This window comes from Stenella coeruleoalba (genome assembly GCF_951394435.1).
Source record: "Stenella coeruleoalba genome assembly, chromosome: 11".
Lineage (NCBI taxonomy): Eukaryota > Metazoa > Chordata > Mammalia > Artiodactyla > Delphinidae > Stenella > Stenella coeruleoalba.
The window spans coordinates 8,927,056-8,946,599 of record NC_137157.1 but is presented as its reverse complement, the minus strand read 5'-3'; the positions used below and the strand labels follow the sequence as shown (position 1 = coordinate 8,946,599).

General features: G+C 39.0%; 1 protein-coding gene across 4 annotated transcripts in view; it reads right to left on the bottom strand.

Annotated features, from left to right (window-relative positions):
- The window catches only part of ENTHD1 (ENTH domain containing 1), a 103,039-nt gene that overhangs the window by 25,090 nt on the left and 58,405 nt on the right, over positions 1-19,544 (bottom strand). For 3 of the 4 annotated variants that reach the window (XM_079936870.1, XM_079936872.1, XM_079936873.1), the window contains exon 5: positions 16,806-16,938. In XM_079936870.1, the coding sequence (XP_079792996.1) occupies positions 16,806-16,938 (133 nt within the window). The remainder of the gene's footprint in view (positions 1-16,805; positions 16,939-19,544) is intronic. The other variant, XM_079936871.1, reaches the window with a different exon arrangement.

The window sequence follows — 19,544 nt, the reverse complement described above, 5'->3', positions numbered from 1 at the left end:
TGGCATGCTAAGGTCTCCACGTGCTACAGGGCACACTCTAGGCTGACCAAGATGGGCAGGTGCCTGAAGTGTTTGTGACCATCCAACCAAATCTTGTAATGACAATAAAACCCTACAGGTGACTCCAGGAGAGTAAAATATTAAGCTAAATTGGGTCAGACGTTTAATTCTGACATGAATTGAATATATGAGATGTTTGAAATGGTATCCGGCCCACAGTAAACGAATAAACAGGTACTGTATTTTGGGACAGTCTAAAGAGCTGGCATTACGAGGGAGTCCCCACCATGGCCCTGCCTGGAAGCAGACTGGAACCCGAACACACCAGTACTCTCCCTTCTCCCCAGAAATTTCTGTATTCACAGACCACAAGCACGACGCATGCTCTTTGTACCCACTGGTTCTTGGTATCTGAGACCAAGAGACCTGGTGTGCCGTGGAAAGATGACGATGAGGTGAGGAACTACAGTTCTCAAACATTTTCCCCATTAGATGTACAGACCAATAATAAACTTTTTTACCTCAGTACTGAGTATAAATCATGTCTAAGTCTGCAATACCGCAACGAACCTTTAAATATCATTTAAATTGTGAATTCAAGTGAAGTGCTATTTCTCATGAAGCATGAGTGCTCCATTACTCAAAATAAGCATACACAAAACCCTGACCTATTAAAACTTCAAGTATTATATAATCTATGTCCTTTTGGAAAACACCTTACTGAATACCTGATGACAGGTACCTTTTCTCTCCCCCCAGCAAAGGGGGATGGTCCTTGTTCTTATAGCTCTCTGCATATATATATATATATATATATACATATGAGTCCAGGAAGATTCCACATGCCGCAGAGCAACTAAGCCCCTGTGCCACAGCTACTGAGCCTGCTCTCTAGAGCCCGTAAACCACAACTACTGAGCCCATGTGCCACAACTACTGAAGCCCGTGTGCCTAGAGCCCATGCTCCGCAACAAGAGAAGCCACTGCAATGAGAAGCCCGTGCACTGCAATGAAAAGTAGCCCCCACTCGCTGCAACTAGAGAAGGCCCACGCACAGCAACGAAGACCCAATGCAGCCAAAAAGAAATTAAATAAATAAATAAATAAATAAATACTTCCACATATGGATTTGGTATATGATATCTATTTTATTATTAGCTCCTAAGGAAAAAGAGAGTCAGAAAGAGTCCATTTTAACATCCGAATACACATATGTAGTCTGGCAGAGTCCAAAGTTAATATTAACCCACCTTCTGAATCATTATTCAGAGATTTTAGAACCCTGTAACTCTAACTTGCCCCTCTCCTCAGTTATGTGCTGTTGTTACAGCTAGCATTTCGGTTCTTCTTCTAACACCACAAATTAAATGTTATAATTATTTTTTAAAAACGGTATTTGTTTAGATTGACCTATATGTTTACCAATGTCTTTGCTCACCATTCCTTCTTAAACTTCAGACTTTCCTTTTGGAATCATTTCCTTCTTCCTGAAATATATGTTTATAAGTTCCTTTACTGAGGGTCTGTGGTGGTAAACTCAGTTTTTGTTTATTTGAAGTGTCTTTTTTTTTTTTTTTTGAAAAGGAATTTATTTCACTCTTGTTCTTAAATGATTACACACTTTACGTTGACAGATATTTTCTCAGAGAATAGAGACAGTATTATTCCCTGTCTTCTGGCTTCTAATGTTGCTGTTGAAAAGTCTGCTTTCGTATTGTTTCATAAATAATTTGTCTTTCTTTCTTTCTTTGGTGTTCCACAGGTTCACTATGATATGAGAGTTTGAAAATTTTTTTAAATTATTTACCCTATTTGGTATATATTATGCTTCCTGTATCTTTGGATTCATGTCTTTCATCAGTTCTGGAAAAATTATCTCCCATATCTTATCAAACTTTGTCTCTCTTTCTACATATATCTTCTCTCCCTCTGGGACTGTAATTGGCTATATTAAATTTCATTTATCATTTGTGTCTTAAGTTTTCTTTAATATTTTCCATCTTCTTTGCCTCCTTGCTGCATTCTAGGGAATATCTTCTAATACACACTCCAATTCAGTAATTCTCATGTCAGTTTTATCTGATCTATTGTTTAATCCATCCACATCCACTGGGTTTTTACTCGGAAATAATTTTATTTTTCCTTTCTGCAAGTTTTATTTGGTTATTTCCCAAATCTGTCTAGTCATCTGTCCCTTACTGATTTCATTTTTTTTTTCTTAAACATTTCATACTCAGCTCATGTCTGAAATCCTTGGAAGCTAAATCTGCTGTTCGCGACTTTGTTGACTCTCAGTCATGCAGGCTTATTCCTTGTGTTCTGGTGGTCACTGATGATGACATCGTGTTTGGCCAAGGTTAATCTGTAAGAGTGGGGTCTAAACTGGGCCTGCTTTCCTCCAGAAAGGATCCGCGTTTTTGTCGGGAGCCGGGACAACAGACCTCAAGCACTTTAGCCCCCGAGCTAATGCAGAAGTCTGAGGTTCCGCTCCACTCCCTCCCTTGCCACAGACTCATTCAAGCCTTAGTTTTCTGATTGTGGATGCTGATATCAGCATTTGCCTTCAGGGAAAACTGTCTTTGATTCCTTTAAACTCTCAGCTCCCCACTCTAATCAGGTTTCAGTTCTCGGGTTCATTTGGTTTTTGCATTTTTGTTCTGTTTTGCCCTTAGAGATTTCCTTTAGCTCCCATGAACCCAACAGTGCATTAAAAAGTATCTTTTATTCCAGAATCTAGAGGTTTTGTTTGTTTGTTTGTTGCAAGAGGACCTTCAGAGTGTCTAGTCCACCACATTGCTGAAAATGAAGTAAGTCAGGAGTACAGTTTTTACCCTGTAGATAATGAAAAGCCATTAAAGGCTGTTTTGAGGATTTGTGTGCTATACAGATGGCTGTGGAGACTATGTGGAAGATAGACAGGAGTGAGATTTAGGCAAAGAGATCACTGACAAAGGTGTTCTAACAGTGCAGGTAACAGATGACAAGAGCCCACACAGTAGGGGCAGAGATAACAGTTAAGATATGATCATCATAGAACTGTCACAATTTAGTGATTGAATATTTCTGAATAATCAATCTTTTCCCAAGTTTCCCTAAGATTATCATAGAACTGACGCAATTTAGTGACTGAATATTTCTGAATAATCAATCTTTTCCCAAGTTTATGGGTAGCAAAGGATTGGTAACTATTAGTATCAAAGTATTAAGTGCTCCTTTCTGGGTTTTTCTTTTCTAAATTAATTGAGTCAAATACCTCCAGGAAGCAAAACACCTTTTTAAATCCATATTTATTCAAAACATTTGACCTTGGCATGAGCCACAACTCAGCTATCAAGATTTGTAACTGCTATAGCCCTTTGCTTATCTTGTCTCAAGGCCACACTGCATGCTGGTCCAAAAGAAACACCTGCTACAGAACTCTAAGGCACTTACAGAGTGCCTTCGCAGTACAATAGTGCTATCATATTACACACGAGGTCATTCACTATCTACTTCATCCAGTCCTCTAAAGTGCCCATATACCCTGTTTACAGAAGGTAGTAACATGAAGAGGGAAAATCAAGCACCACTATTTCCATTTTGTTAAAACTGCTAACTTCAGGGAAACAAAACTGCAGCTTGAACATGTTAGACACGCTGGACTGTGATCAACAAGAATGGCAAAAAGATTAACTACCAGATTTCTCTCTGAGTTTTATTAAGGGATCAGGCGTGTCTGACGATGACTTACATTCAAGGTTTGTTGTGCTTTTTTGAAATAGTAATAAAATTCTCAGATCTCTGAAATGCACAGCAGACATAACCACCATCCAGAAAGCAGTTAGAATCTTTAATTAGGTGTCTCAAGGAAAGAGAGACTGATTAAAGAAACAGGAAAAACAATCGTCTAAGTTCGAATTCAGTTATTTTAGTGTCCTGATATTCAATATTTCCAGAACAAATACAGAACTTTCAATGTATGTCTCATAGGCACCTCAAGTGTAACATATCCAAAATGTAACTCTTAATATATCCTCAAACCTGTTCTCTCCTGTCCTGCCCTTCTCAGTAAATGGCACCATCACATATTCACTTCCCAAAGGCAGAAAACTAGTAATCATCTTTGTTTCCATCCTTTTCCACATGCTGACAACCAACCGTCAGGAGATCCTGAGGGCTGAACTCTAGAGAGCACATACCATTACAAACAATAAAAATAACAGCAACACTCCTTATTAGTATCAAAATTAACAAAATATGTGGCTCTATTGAATAGAATTCTGTTTCAATAAAGAATCAACAATACTGAGTATTCCTCCCTCTATATCTATTTCATTCCACATTTACCCTGAGCACATCCCCAAGCTTCTGCTCTTTTCTCTTCAATATCTTACCAATTCTGACTCATCCATTATTGAAGTCAATAAAGATTAATTGAGAGCCTACTATGTGCTGGGCATTGTGCTAGAAACTGGGGTTACAAGGGTGAAAGGATGATGAGTGAAGTGCTAACAGACATAGTCTTCCTCCCCACAAGTCCCACACATACTGAATCCCCAAGGCCCCTTCCCCAAGCACAGTCACCTAAATATGAAGCTGCCATTGCCCAGCAGGAAGTTTCATGGTGGGTCTGGAGATGAAAGACTTGAGTTGAAAACAAACAAAAGCCAGATTAACTTGTAACAGAGGGAATCTGGGGAGAATATTGGTTTAGCTTGTTTTCCCCCCTCCTCCCAAGCATCTACCTGAGACTAAAGATCTTCTGAGAGGGGAGATAAACAGAGGAAGCAAGACTTAGGTACTGGAGAGGGAGCTCTTGCATCCTGAGCCTGTCCAGGGCCGTCTTGGGAGTTGGGGAAACCAAGGAAGGGCCAGTCATCCATCTATCCAACAAGCACCTACCATTAGCTAGCTCTTTTTGGAACTGAGCATTCAGCAATGAACAAAACAGAGAAAAATTCTTTCCCTCATGCTGCTTTCACTCTGAGGGTGAAGAGGATTTCTGTTTGTTTCCCAGGTGGAGCCTGGAAAAGTAAGCAACATTTTGGAATGCCCACCCATCTTCACCTCACACCAGCAGAAGAGGATGGAAGCAGAAGAACAGAAATGCAAGTAGGGGGTCTGGGAAGAGGGCATCTGAGTCAGCCACTCAGAATCTCCCACTGCGTGAGAGGTTATATGCTCTGCCATCGGGAAATTTAAGATGATCTTGAATTACAAAAAAAAAAAAAAAAATACAGCTACTCCTTTTGGCACACTTGACGTCATGGCTTGAAAATATGCCGGCGACTCAAGCACGAGTTAAGATGCCACCTCTGCCTTTGAGGGCTCTTCCATCTCTCTGACAGCCCCTTGTCTTTCTTCACCACTAAGATAGCCCCTCGGCACTCTCTCTGCCCTCCAGACCCTCCTCCCTCTAAAACTCACTAACTTGAGTAACAACATCTAGGAAACGGGGGTGGGGGGGACGGGGGCGTGGGGGGGGGGGCGTGGGGGAGGATCGTCCATGCTGTGTCTCTGGGTTCCTGCCACACCACAGACAGATCCTGCTTTCAGACCAGATTTGAAATGATATGAAAGGAAAAGCTACATAAATAATATCTGGACCAACACCAATGCCCACATGCATTCCCTCTCTAAATCCATGAACATTATTTTAAATTATATGTGTTTCCTCCTTTTAAATAGACTTTTTTTTAAAGCTAATATAACTATCAAGTGTCAATGAGGGATGAGGGAAATCCCACAAATTTTCAGAAGGTAACTGCTGGTAGCGAACCTCACTGGTGAACTTGGAGCACACACGTTATGCTGCTCTTCTTTTAAAAAACTGTGATGCAGGGAGATCAGCTCGGTGCTTTGTGACCACCTAGAGGGGTGGGGTAGGGAGGGTGGGAGGGAGACGCAAGAGGGAGGAGATATGGGGATACATGTATATGTATAGCTGATTCACTTTGTTATAAAGCATAAACTAACACACTATTGTAAAGCAATTATACTCCAATAAAGATGTTAAAAAAAAACTGTGATGAATCTTCTCTGAAGACACTTTTAAAAGCATATGCAAAAAATACAGAAAGAGCAAGAGGATGACGATACTCAATTTAGGGGCATTTCAAATGATACTTTTTTAGCCAACAATTATTTAGTGGAGCACTTACTAGGGACTAAGCACTGGATCAGAGGCAGAGCACACAAGACACAGACCTTCTCTCAAAAAAAAAAAATCATAGTCTAGTTGGTTTGATGACAGAGGAAATAACGGGTAGTGACAATACAGCAGAATCAGCGCGGATCTGGAGCACACGCAGAGTGCCATGAGATCCCGGATGAGGAGCAATAACCCTGCCTCCAGCACGTCAGAAAAGGCTTCCTGGGAGAAGCCACATCTTAGCTGAACCCCAAGGATTCATATGAATAGGAATGGAGAACAGAGGAATGAGCATATGCAAAGTGTGAGAGAACACAGCCTTTACGGCAAGTGGTTCAGCATCCATAGCTAGACCACTGCGTGTGATGGAGGAGGAAGGAGGTGAAAGGTAGACTGGAGAGGAGAGCAGAGGCCAATGCCAGAAGGAGCTTATCCGCCAGGCTAAGGCGTTAGACTTCATCCTAAGGGGAGCTCCTCAGCACTCTGACCACATCAGAGTTGCATTTTAGAAATGTTCTTAGTCTCTAGTTCTGTTCTGACCCCTGACTGCTCTTCCTAACTTGCCCTCCTCCAATCCTTTCTTTACACCGCATCCGCAGTCGTCTTCCTAAAGCAAGGATCTGGTTATATCATGTCCTTGCTTAAAACACTTCAAAGGCTCCCCATCGTTCTCCAGACACAACTGAAACTCCTCAGCATGGCTTATAAGGAGACCGGGCACACATGCCGGTCTTAGTCTGTTAGGGCTGCTGTAACAAAGTACCACAGACTGGGGAGATTATGAACAACAGCAATTTCTTTCTCACAGTTCTGGAGGCTGAAGTCTGAGATCAAGGTGCCAGCATAGTCGGGTTCTGGTGAAGGTGCTCTTCCTGGTAACAGGCTGCTGACTTCTCACTGTGTACTCAGCCGGTGGAAGGGGCTGGGGAGCTCTGTGAGGTCTTTTGTATTGTATAAGATCAACAATTCCATTCACCTCCATCCTCGTGACATAATTACCTCCCAAAGGCCAAAGTCGTTTTAGAGGAAAGGACTAAAATAAAGTCGGGAGACCAGAAGGAAGAGCCCTCAGGCACATACCACTCAACATCAACACAGATCCCAACAGGAAGAAACGTACCTTGAATCTTCCACAGGAAGTGACACCACTTTACTAGAGTCAGCAGGAGGAAGAAAGAATTTCTCCTTGCCTGGCAGCAGCTCAGCCAGTGAGAGACTGTCACAACTCAGCCAATGAAAAGCCACTACACTTTGAACTTCCAGTTTCCTCCAATGCACTTTTTGTTTGTAACAGTCCCTCCCAACTTCCCCTTCCCCTCTATAAAAGAGTTTCCTCTGCTTTGCTTTACTAGACTTGCATACGGCTTGTCCAAATTGCATGTTGCATGTCCAAATTGCATGTTGCATGTCCAAATTGCAATTCTTTGCTTTCTTGACTAACTTGCTTTGCCAATAAAATAACCGGCTGTTTTACTGCTTTAGGTTAACACTCCTAATACCATCAACTTGGACATTAGGTTTTCAACATATGACTGGGGATGGACACAAACATTCAGACCACAGCAAGACCACCTTGCCCAGGAAGCTCTGGATTTACATCTATTATTCTGGCATAATTATTAGTTGTGCCTCCTTTCACTCTCAAAAGTATCCTGGTTTGGACAAAAAAATTATATGGTCACCTTTATTGATAAGACTCTGCTTACCTCTCTGGTTTCATCTGGCACCTCTCCTATCATCCACTTAATCCTAAGGCCCTCCTAAATTTATTTCAGTTCTTTAAACCTGCCCAGCTTCCTCTTACCCCATCCTACATAAAGGCAGGGATCTTGTCATCACTGGATATCCAGCAGTTAGCACAGCGCCTGGCACATAGTAGGTATTCAGTAAATAGCTGTAGGATGCATAATTTGCTCACTCTTGGAAATAGATATATAGCCATTTGTTTCACTCAAATAAAGTCAAATTGGGACTTATACACCTGAGATGTCACAGTCATTTGATGAAGAACTTGTCACCTTAGTTTACATTGAGCTTGATTCTCCTAATTTGAAATGTCTAAGGGTTATACCATATTTTTTATAATACACACACTCATTAGTAACATAGAAAAAGATTTAGGTGGGATGGCTTCTTGACCTAAAATGCATAAATAATTCAAAAGTCAGTGTCTCTTTTAATCATCAAAATGATGAAAAAAGTTGGCTACTGCATGGCAAATAAAAGGTGGCATCTTTAGATGTAGTTACCATCCTTCTAGTCTTTTAATTATTTAACTGACTTCTGCAAATGATTGTGGCTTTGCCCTATTTATTTCAAGAAAAACCCATTTAATAGTTTCATTTATGTCTGTTTTTCACACACAAATCATGTTTTCCATATTTTTGAAGTAAAAAAGTGGGAACAATTAAATTTAAGAAAAGATTTTAATTGGATTTCTTCACCAACCATATAATACACAGTTACTATGTTGATAACCTCTCAAATTTCTGTAGTCAGTTCTCTAATTAAAAACATGCTTTGCAATGCTCTGATGACTGATAGAAAGATACTTTCAGGGAAATGAGAAAGCATATAGCAACTGCCCTCAAAATGGAAGCCCTTAATGTAATGCACCCAACTCATGAGCACCTGCTTGAACAGCATCATACACACCTAGAAGTGGCAAAGAGCAGAGCTCAAAGTCAGAGCTAAGGTAGTGGCAGAGTCACTATGGTACCTGTGGGTGGTCTGCAGAACCCCTGGATCAAACAATCCTCTTACTAAATCAAATAGACACATAAGTAATATAGCACATCAGATGACAAGTGTTACAGGGAAAATAAAGCAGGGAAGAGAGAGAGGGGGCGCCAGTGGAAGTGATGAAGGGCCAATTTGTAACACTGTGTTCAGGAAAGCCTCCCTAGGCTGTAACATTTCAGCAGGACCTGAAAAGAGTGACAGTGAGAGCCAGAGAGTGAGAGAGAGAACACCATGTGTGTGGGACTCAGAAGTGGCCTTCAGAAAAAAGGCACTTCCTTGGCATGCTGTAAAAGGAAGTTTAAAGGCTCCAGGAGATGGGACCATTGGAACGATCCTATTATTATGTACAGCATGCTCAGATACCTTCTAATTGCCGTGGAATATACGCTCTTCACCAACGCGCTAAAAAATGTATTGTGATGGGGCACAAGCATTATTGAAGAGCCTGTAGTGCTTGTCATCTGTGGGCTAGAGATGACCATAGGGATGATGCAGTGGGACTGGGTTCTCTGATGTCAGTGGGAATAATGGCGTCCTGGAGTGGTAATAGCCAGATGCTACCGCTTAACTCGTAGAGACAAGCTAGGCACGACAACCATAGTAGACACAGGGATGCAATGACATCAGTTTTTTGTTTGTTTGATGTTTTTTACTTTCAGGGATGTATAGTAATGGTTAATGAATCACAAGATGGATACAAAATAGGTGGGCAGCCTACTAAGTGTTGCTTGATATATATAGGTGGAAAACCTAATTAGTGTCATCATGGGAGGTGTCACGGCCTCTTACTCAATTCCTAAACTGAAGCCAGTTCACAGAGCCAGAACCTCCTGATTGAGGGGAAGGTCAGATCCCTTTGAGAAAGAATCCTGAAATGCCCACCACAGGTATATATGGTAAATCTTCCCCTAAGCCTTCCCTAGAGGACCTGAAGCCATTTACAACAATGACTGTCCTTGGAAAGGGAAATACACAGAATTTTCTGGTCTTGTTCGATACTGGCTCTTAACTGACACTAATCTCTGGAGATCCAACAATGCCGTTATCCTCTACTAAGTGGGGATTTATGGAAATCCGGTGGCACATGAAGTCTCTGCCTAGGCTCCAAGTCACAATGGGTCCAGTAAAACCACAGACCTACCTCTAGTTATTTCCATGGTCTCAGAATGTATAATGGGAATAGATACACTTAGTAACTGGCAGAATCCCATTAGTTCCACAACCCATGGAGTTCAGGCTATTACGTTTAGAAGGACTAGATAGAAACCCCTAGAATTAATTACACCTCCTCACTACAAAAAATATTTTGGGGGAAACTGCAGACATTAGCGCTACCATCAAAGACTTGAAAGTTGTAGGGGTGGTGATTCTTGTTTTTCTGAAGAGCCAGATGGTTTGTGGAGAATGACCAAAGATTATTGCAAATATAATCAGGTGGTGATCAGCCAGTAACAGCTGCAATTCCAGCTGTGGTATCTTTACTAGAGCAAATCAACACAGCCCCTGGCATCTAATGTCCAGTTATTGGTCTAGATATGTTCCTTTAAAAATCTCTATTAATAAAGATAATTAGAATCAGGCTTCGTGTGGCAGGGACACAGTAAACCTTTACTGTCTTGCCTCACAGTGTCTTTTAACAGAGACCAGACAGACCTGGATTTTCTTGATATCCCATAGAACATCACACTGGTCCATTGCATTGATGACACAATGCTAACTGGACTTATTAAGCAGGAAGTAACAAACCCTCTTGGTGCTACATGCATGCAGAAGGTGGGAGAGAAACCCTAGGAAAGTTCTAGGGCTGCCACATCTGTGGAGTTTTCAGAGTATTCAATGGTCTGGAGTGTGTCAGGATACGCCCCTGGAAGTGAGAGACAAGCTGCTGCCCCTCGAACTGTCCAACACAAAGAAAAAAAAACACAGTAACATGGGTGTCTTGGAATTTTGGAGGCAACGTATGCCACATTTGGGTGTGATGCTCTGACCATTTCCTGCCATTTTTTAGTGGAGATCAAAGCAAGAAAAGGTTCTGCAACAGGCCCAGGCCACTGTATAAGCTGCCCTGCCAGGTGGACCTTATAACCTAGAAGCAGTGCTAGTGCCCAAGGCAGAGAAAGATGTGAAGCAGAGTCTCTCATGAGCCCCAACAGGAAAATCACAAAGCTGACCTCTAGGGCTTTGGAGTAAAGCCATATCTTCTTTTGCCTACACCACAGGACACCAAATGACTATGTGCCCATCATGTAATGGGTGTTATCTGGTCCACAGAACACACAGCATCATTCTATTGTAAAATCAAACGGAATAGATGAGACCAGACCAAGCCAGAAGGCCCATGTAAACTATTCAAGCAGATGTCTCTGACTCCATGGAACCTGCTCCCATTCTTTTACTGCTTCCCCTTCAACTTACACCTATAGCTCCATGGAGAACTGCCAGTTAAGAGAGAAAAGTATAGGACTGGTTTACAGGTATATCTGCAAGGAATGCTGGCACTAGCCAGAAGTGGTTAACTGCTAAATCAGAGCCTCACTCAGAAGTGCCCTAAAAGACAGTAGGAAGATCTTCCTAGTAGACAGAATTGCAAACAGACGCACACTGCACATGGAAGGCAAGATGCAATCCACGGCTGAGGGTGCTATCAGGGACTTGGAAAGAATAAGATTGGAACACTGGTGACAAAGAAATATGTGGATGAACCTTCAGGATGTATGTGCACACTGTGTGAAGATGCTCATGTCCCATATAAATGGTTGCCAGAAGACATTTCACTGCAGAAGAGGTTCTCAAAAATCACATGGGCAAGATGCTCTGTTTAATGGATGTCAACCATCCTCTTTCCTTAGTCACTCTAGTGGTTATACAATGGGCTTTTGCAGTGTGGCAGGGGTGGAGACTATGCAGGGGCTGCCACAACTTCTGAAATGCCCAACCTGCTAAGAGTAGAGGTTAATGCTACATCCCTAGCATGGCACCCTTTCCCAGGGAAAACAGCAAATTAATTACCTGGTGTCAGGTTGATTATATTGGACTCCTCCATTATAAAGGGAGTAGTCCTTTGTCTTCATAAGGAGACACACATATTCCGGGTGCAGATTTGTCTTCCCTGCCTGCAGCCCTTCTGCCAGCACCATTAGTGAACATACAGAATACCTTATCTACTTTCACATCATCTCACAAACAACCCTACACAAACTATTCCAGAGTATAAAAAAAGAGCAAACACCTTCCAAATCTTTTTATGAGTCTGGCAACATCTCAGTATCAAAACATAACAAAGAAAATATGAGAAAAGACAGTCCTGGTTAATTTCACTCGTAGATACAGATGCAAAACTCCTAAATATAACATTAGCAAATCAAACCCAGCAATATATATAAAAGATAATATATCATCACCAAATTGAGTTTATTCCAGAAATTCAAGGTTGTTTTAATATTTGGAAATCAACTAACTTACAAAATTAACAGCTTAAAGGAGAAAAACCTATAACCATCAATATAGATATTAAAAGTGGATAAAATTCAACATATTGATGTATTCATGATAAAACCGTTAACAAATTATAAATTGAGATCTGCAAAAAACATACAGTAAACCCGTCTTAATGGCAAATGCTGAAATCATTCTCTTTAAGATTCAGACCAAATCTAGGAAGGCCACAATCACACTTTCTGTTCAGCACTGCCTGAGTGGTTCTGCCTAGCATGGCAAGGTAAGAAAATAAAATACAAAGTATGGTTTACAAATGTGAAACAAATCTGCCATCATTCACAGATGATATGATTTTCAACATAAGAAATCTAGACAAATCTACAAATAAATTAGGAAAATTGATAAGAGTTAGTTAAGCAAGGTTACTGGTTATAAAATCAATATACAAAAATTAGTTCCACTCATTTTCACAATCAACAAACTGCTAGAAAATACAGTTTATAAAATTATATATTTTACAGTAGCAACAAAAAATATATAAAGTACCGAGGACTAAATTTAACAAAAGCTATATAAGAGTTGTATGGGAAAAAAAACTATAAAATATAATACATTGAAGAAGACTTAAATAAACAGAATAATTTGATATCGTAAAGAGGTCACTTCTCCAAATTGATTTAAAGATTGGTAGTGCCAATAAAAACTCTAACAGGTTTTTTTCGAGGAACTTGACAAGTTTTTTGTGGGAAAGCAAAGGGTCAAAAAAAGACAAAACACTAATAAGTGAAAAGTCATCAAGAATTATTATAAAGGTAGAGTAATTAAAACTATCTGTTGGTGCAGGGATAACCAAATAACTTATGGAACAGAATAGAGGGCCCAGAAGCAAATCCATGCATATGTGTAAACTTGCTTTAGGCTATAGATGGTATGTCTCAGTTCATCAGGGGAAAGGGCAGACTTTGCAATAAATGATGCTGGGACAGCTGGTTATCCATCTAGAAGTAAAAATGAACTCTTGCTTCAATCATACACAAAACCCAACTCCAGCTGCGTTGAGTTGTGGAAAGCAAAACTATGAAAATTTTAGCCTACATATAAATATCTTATGATCTTGAGATAAGAAAGAATTTTTAAAAATCACAAGATACAAAAAAGTACAAACTATAAAGACTAAAATTCTACCTCATTAAAACTGAGAACTTCTGCTACCAGAAAATTACTAGAGCTCATCACTGAATTCAGTAAAGTTGCTGGATACAAAATTAACGTACAGAGATCTGTTGCATTTCTATACACTAATAATATACACTAACTATACACTTTCTGAAATATCAGAAAGAGAAATTAAGGAAACAATTCCATTTACTATTGCATCAAAAAGAATAAAATACCTAGGAATAAACCTACTTAAGGAGGCAAAACACCTGTACTCCAAAAACTATAAGACACTGATGAAAGAAACTGAAGATGACACAAATGGAAAGATATACTGTGTTCTTGGATTGGAAGAGTCAATATTGTTAAAATGACCATACTAGCCAAGGCAATCTACAGATTCAATGCAATCCCTATCAAATTACTGATGGCATTTTTCACAGAACTAGAACAAAATATTTTAAAATTTGTTTGAAGACACAAAAGATGTTGAATAGCCAAAATAATCTTGAGAAAGAAGCTGGGCCTTGCTGTTTGAATAGGATTTTGTTAAACATTATTTGATGGAGAACTGTGGCAGACTGTATATTCCAAAGATGACCGTGCTAATACACATCCCATCCCATATGCTTTTCTTTCAATATGCCATTGACAGTTGTCCATGGAGGGGTAGGCATCTACGTACCCTCCCTTTGAACTTCGGCAAGTCTTTTCTATTGCCTTGATAAACTGAATGGGGAGGAAGTTCACAGCATGACTTTGAGATTACTCAGCTCCTGCCTGGTCCTTTCTTTCACAGGGTGTTCAACCTTGGAACCCAGCCACCATGCTACGAGGAAGCCCAAACTAACCCACGTGGAGAGATTTGCATAAAGAGGTGCATGTGGAGAGAAAGTGAGGGCCCCAGCTGACACCGCAAAGCATCAACTACCAGACACGTAAGTGAATGAGGCTTCAGATGATTCCTGTCCCCAGCATTTGTGTTCTCGGGCTGAAGCCCAGACATAATGTCACAGAACAGAGACAAGTCATCCCCACTGTGCCCTGTCCTAATTCTTGACCCAGAGAATCCATGAGCGGAATAAATGGTTATTTTGTGCCATAAAAGTTTTAGAGCAATGTGTTACACAGCTGAAGTAACTGGAACAAAGACATTCTGAAGAGAAAGTAATAGAATGTCATAAAGTATTGTGAATACTGGCAGTATTGGGTGATGAGGCCAAAAAAGGTGGGCTGGGACCAGACTATGAAAAGTCTTACATGACAGTATAAAAAAACAGACTTATGGGCAGTGGAGAATTGTTGAAAGTTTTTAAGCTGGAAAATGAAATGCTAAGATCTACATTTGCAAGATATCTCTGAGATCAGTGTGAAGGAAAGACTGGAAAAAAGAAAGACTCAAAAGTAGGAAAACCTCCTCCAATTAAGATGAGTCCTAAACAAGTAAAATGGTGGAATCATCCCTCAAGTGACATGTTTTGTGACCTTCTTCCTCTTAAGGGTTGCCTCTGATGCTCATTTATACTCAAATTCACTTGTATTAAAATGCTGGCAGAGAGAAACATGTAACACAAAAACCTGCACAAGGATATGTACGGCAGCTTTATTTATAATTGCCAAAACTTGGACACAACCAAGATGTTCTTCAGTAGGTAAACAGATAAATACTCTAGTATATCTTATTCAGCACTAAAAAGAAACGAGTTATTAAGCCATGAAAAGACAAGGAGGTACCTTAAATGCACATTACTAAGTGAAAGAAGCCAATCTGAAAAGGTTACATACTGCATGATTCTAACTATATGACTTTCTGGAAAAGGCAAAACTATGAAGACAGTTAAAATATCAGTGGTTTCCAGGGGTTAGAGGGGAGGGAGGAATGAATAGGCAGAACACAGAGGATTTTTAGAGCAAAGAAATACTCTGTACAATACTATAATGGTAGATACATGTCTTATACATTTGTCAAAACCCATAAAATGTACTCCACTGAGAATGAACCAAAATGAAAAGTATGGTCTTTGGGTGATTAAAAAAAGTGTTAAAGTAGGTTCACTGATTGCAGCAACGTACCACTCTGGTGCGGGATGCTGATAGTGGGGAAGCTGTGCTCGTTTGGGGACAAGGGTTATATGGGGAAATCTTGGTACTTTCCTTCAATTTTGCTGTGAACCTAAAACTGCTCTAAAAAATAAAGTCTATTCAAAAATATTAGGGGGTGGAAATGTTAGGAGATATTAAAATACAAAAACATTTTCCTTACTGTTCTTCTTTCAAACTTCTGGATCTGGATCAGTGTATTGTAACCACTTATAACCAATTATTCATGTGAATAATGCCAACCTTGTACTACAGATATCACCATAACCCACAATTTCTTGTTTTGGGGTCTATTAAAATATCCTCATCATTCTCACAACTGGCTTTATAAGAAAGCCATGAACTATATACATATACGTGACCTATATACATATGAACTTGTAATATAAACCTATACTAATAAACTTCAGTTTTAATATTTTGGATATCAGGGTGCTATATAAGGGGAAAATTGAGGTGCATGGTCCAAAGATGAGGGAGAAGATGTAACTCAGAACGTAAGGAACCAACTCTGTGAAAAGGAAAAGGATGCCTGGATGGATATAAAAGCAAAGATATACAAGGGAATAAAAGCTACTGAGAACGTTTTGTTCTCATCCTGGCAGATCTTTCATCCTATTTTCTGAGAAAATCAAGAGGAAGAATGTATTGAAAACTGAGAGTTCATGGAGGATAGATGGGATGGAGTGGCTCAACAGTGGATCAATCAGACCTTGAGCAGCAGTAGAGCCCAGTTGGAATTTGATACCGTAATTTATTGGAGGCCAGTTTTGGATAATTTTGTACTGTGCCATTCTCTAATGTTAATTACTTAAGAGATGATTAACCAATTTGTGGTATACCATGCATCATGCTTTTTCATATTTTCATCTAATGCTTGCTTCTGAAAAATATCATAATTTAAACTCTTCATCAAAGAGAAGATTAATACAAACAAGAGAAGGAACTAAAATGAAAGTTTCTGCTTTAAAAAAATTTATAAAAGATTTAAGCCTTGTAGTTAATAATTTTTGAAATAAAACAATGAAAGAGAAAAAAACATTGAAACAAATGGTAAAATAAGGTTACAGGATCTTGATCCTGTGTGGGTTGAATTTATCCATGCTAACCCGGTCCCTCATGACCAAAGTTAAATTAAAGCCACTGTTGCTATATTTAACAAAATAAAATCTGATGAAAAACAATTCCTGTCCAGTGTTTCTTATTCATGTTTCTGAGTAAAAATTTTATTCTTTACCTAATTTACCTGCATCCCAGAGGTTACAGACATCTGTTTGCCCTTCTGACAACCATGTAGTTGACGAGATAATGGAAGTAGGAATTGTCGGCAAAACTGGCTTTGGATCATCCTCATAAAATAACATCAGGTCCTTATGGAAAACAAGAGAACACACATGAAAGTAGAAAAATAATTAACCCCACTGCTTCAATATGCTACAACGAATGGACAATTTATAGAGATACAATGTGCCTCTATGTGCTAACATCGTCGTAAATACATTTTGACTGAAAGAACTTGCACGTAAGTTATCCACACGTGGGTGTCCACTTAGTGTTGGGTGGTATTCTGCCCTTAAGAATCCCCACTCCCTTTGCAGCAACATGGATGGACCTAGAGAATATTATGCTTAGTGAAATCACTTATATATGGAATCTAAAAAATAATGCAAATGAACATATATTCAAAACAGAAACAGACATATATACAGAAAACAAACTAGTGGTTACCAAAGGGGAGAGGCAAGGGGGAGGGGCAAATTAGGGGTATGGGATTAAGAGATACAAACTACCATGTATAAAATAGATAAACAACAAGGATATACTGTATAGGACAGGGAATTATAGTCATTATCTTGTAATAACTTTTAATGGAGTGTATCTGTAAAAATACTGAACCACTATGCTGAACACCTGAAATTAACATAATATTGTAAATCAACTATACTTCAATTGAAATAAATAAATAAATAATAAAAAACTATACCTTCCAAGTATAAAAAAAGATTCTCACTCCTTGCTAAAGACACCTGGTACAGACAAGCAATGATTTTGTTTGGGGCATTAACTTTCCCTACCACTCCTTGAGCATCCTTATAACGTACTATCTCAGAGGCCAATTATTCTGTTTTATTGGTAATAACAAAGCTACCTGTGTGTATCTTTTATCCATATTTAAAATTTTAAACTTTTTATCACGGAGTAAAAAGTAGACAATAATCCAATCATGTAGGTTAAACAACAATCAACTCACAGCCAGTCTTGTTTTATTTACCACTCATGTGTTTTATTTTGAAGCAAATCTTAGATATATCACTTATTTCAACATGTATCTCTAAACGATAAGAACTCTTTAACAATAATAATTATTTTACACCTGTAAACTTTACAATAATTCCTTAATGTCATCAATTATAAACTGTTCAGATTTTCAATTTAACCTAAGTATCATAAACAGGTTTTTCTACAGCTAGTCTGGAAACGGATCCAAACAAAGTCTACACAGTGGGACTGGTTGACCTGTCTTTCTTCCCCCATGAATGGGTTGACCTGTCTTTCTTCCCCCATGAATGGGGGATAATTCTTTTTGCCGTACTTTATTGAGGTATAATTAACATATAGTAAATGCAAAACCTTAAGTGTAAAGCTCAGTAACTTTTAGCATTATGTGTATATTTACATAACCACATTTCCTTGACTCCAGAAAGTTCCATCAAGCTACTTTCCAGTTGATACCATATCCCCGCCACCAGTAAACGGTATTCTACCTTCTATCACCATCAATAAGTTTGCCTGTTCTTGAACTTCATATAAATGTCATCATACCCTATATATTCTTTTGTATCTGATTCCCACTGCTTAACATAATATTTGTGAGATTCATCCATATTTTGTGTGTATCGGTAGCTTGTTTTTCTGTAAGAAGTATTCCATTGCATGAAAATATCTCAATTTGTTTATCCATTCTCCTGCATATGGACATTTGGGGTGTTTCCATATTTCAGCTATTATGAATAAAGCTACTATGAATATTCTTGCACAAATCTTTTTGGGGCCAAATGCACTCATTAATCCTGGATATTTACACAGGAGTAGGATGACTAGGTCGTAGGATAGGTTTATTTTTAACTTCATTAGAAACTGTCAAACCACTTTCCAAGTGATTTGCCACTTTTCATAATTCAGCTTTTATTCTGAAGTCATTGTAGATTCATATCCAGTTGTAAGAAATAATACAGAGAGATCTTGTGTATCCTTTATCCAGTTTCCCTTAAAGGCAACATCTTGCAAAATTATAGTACAATATCATATCTAGGATATTGACATTGATATGATCGAAATACAGAACATTTCTATCACCATAAGGCTCCTTCCTGATGCCTTTTTATTACCATGCTCTGCTCCCCACAACTACTAATTTATTCTTCATTTCTGTAATTTCAACATTTGAAGAATGTTACATAAATGGAATCATACAGGATGTAACCTTTTGGGATTGGCTTTTTTCACCTGGCATAATTCCCGGAGATTCACCCAAGTTGTTGCATGTATCAGTAACTTGTTCCTTTTTACTGTCAAGTAGTGTCCATGGTATAGATGTATCACAGTTGGTTTAACCTGTTATAGGCCATCTAGATTGTTTCCAGAATTGTGCTATAATAAAGCTGCTGTGAACACAGTGTACAGTGTATGAAAGTAAGTTTTCATATCTCTGAGATAAATGCCTAACAGTGAAAATGCTGGGTCTTATGGTAGCTACATACTTAGTTTTATAAGAAACTGTCAAACTGTTTTCCAGAGTAGCTGTACAATTTTACCTTCCCACCAGTGATACATGAGTGATCCAGTATCTCTGCATGATCAGCAGCATTTGGTGTTGTCACTGTTTTTTATTTTAGCTATTTTGATATTTCATATTTCAAAATTATATATTCCTAAAGGCTAATGACGTTGATCTTTCCATCTGTTTATCTGTTAC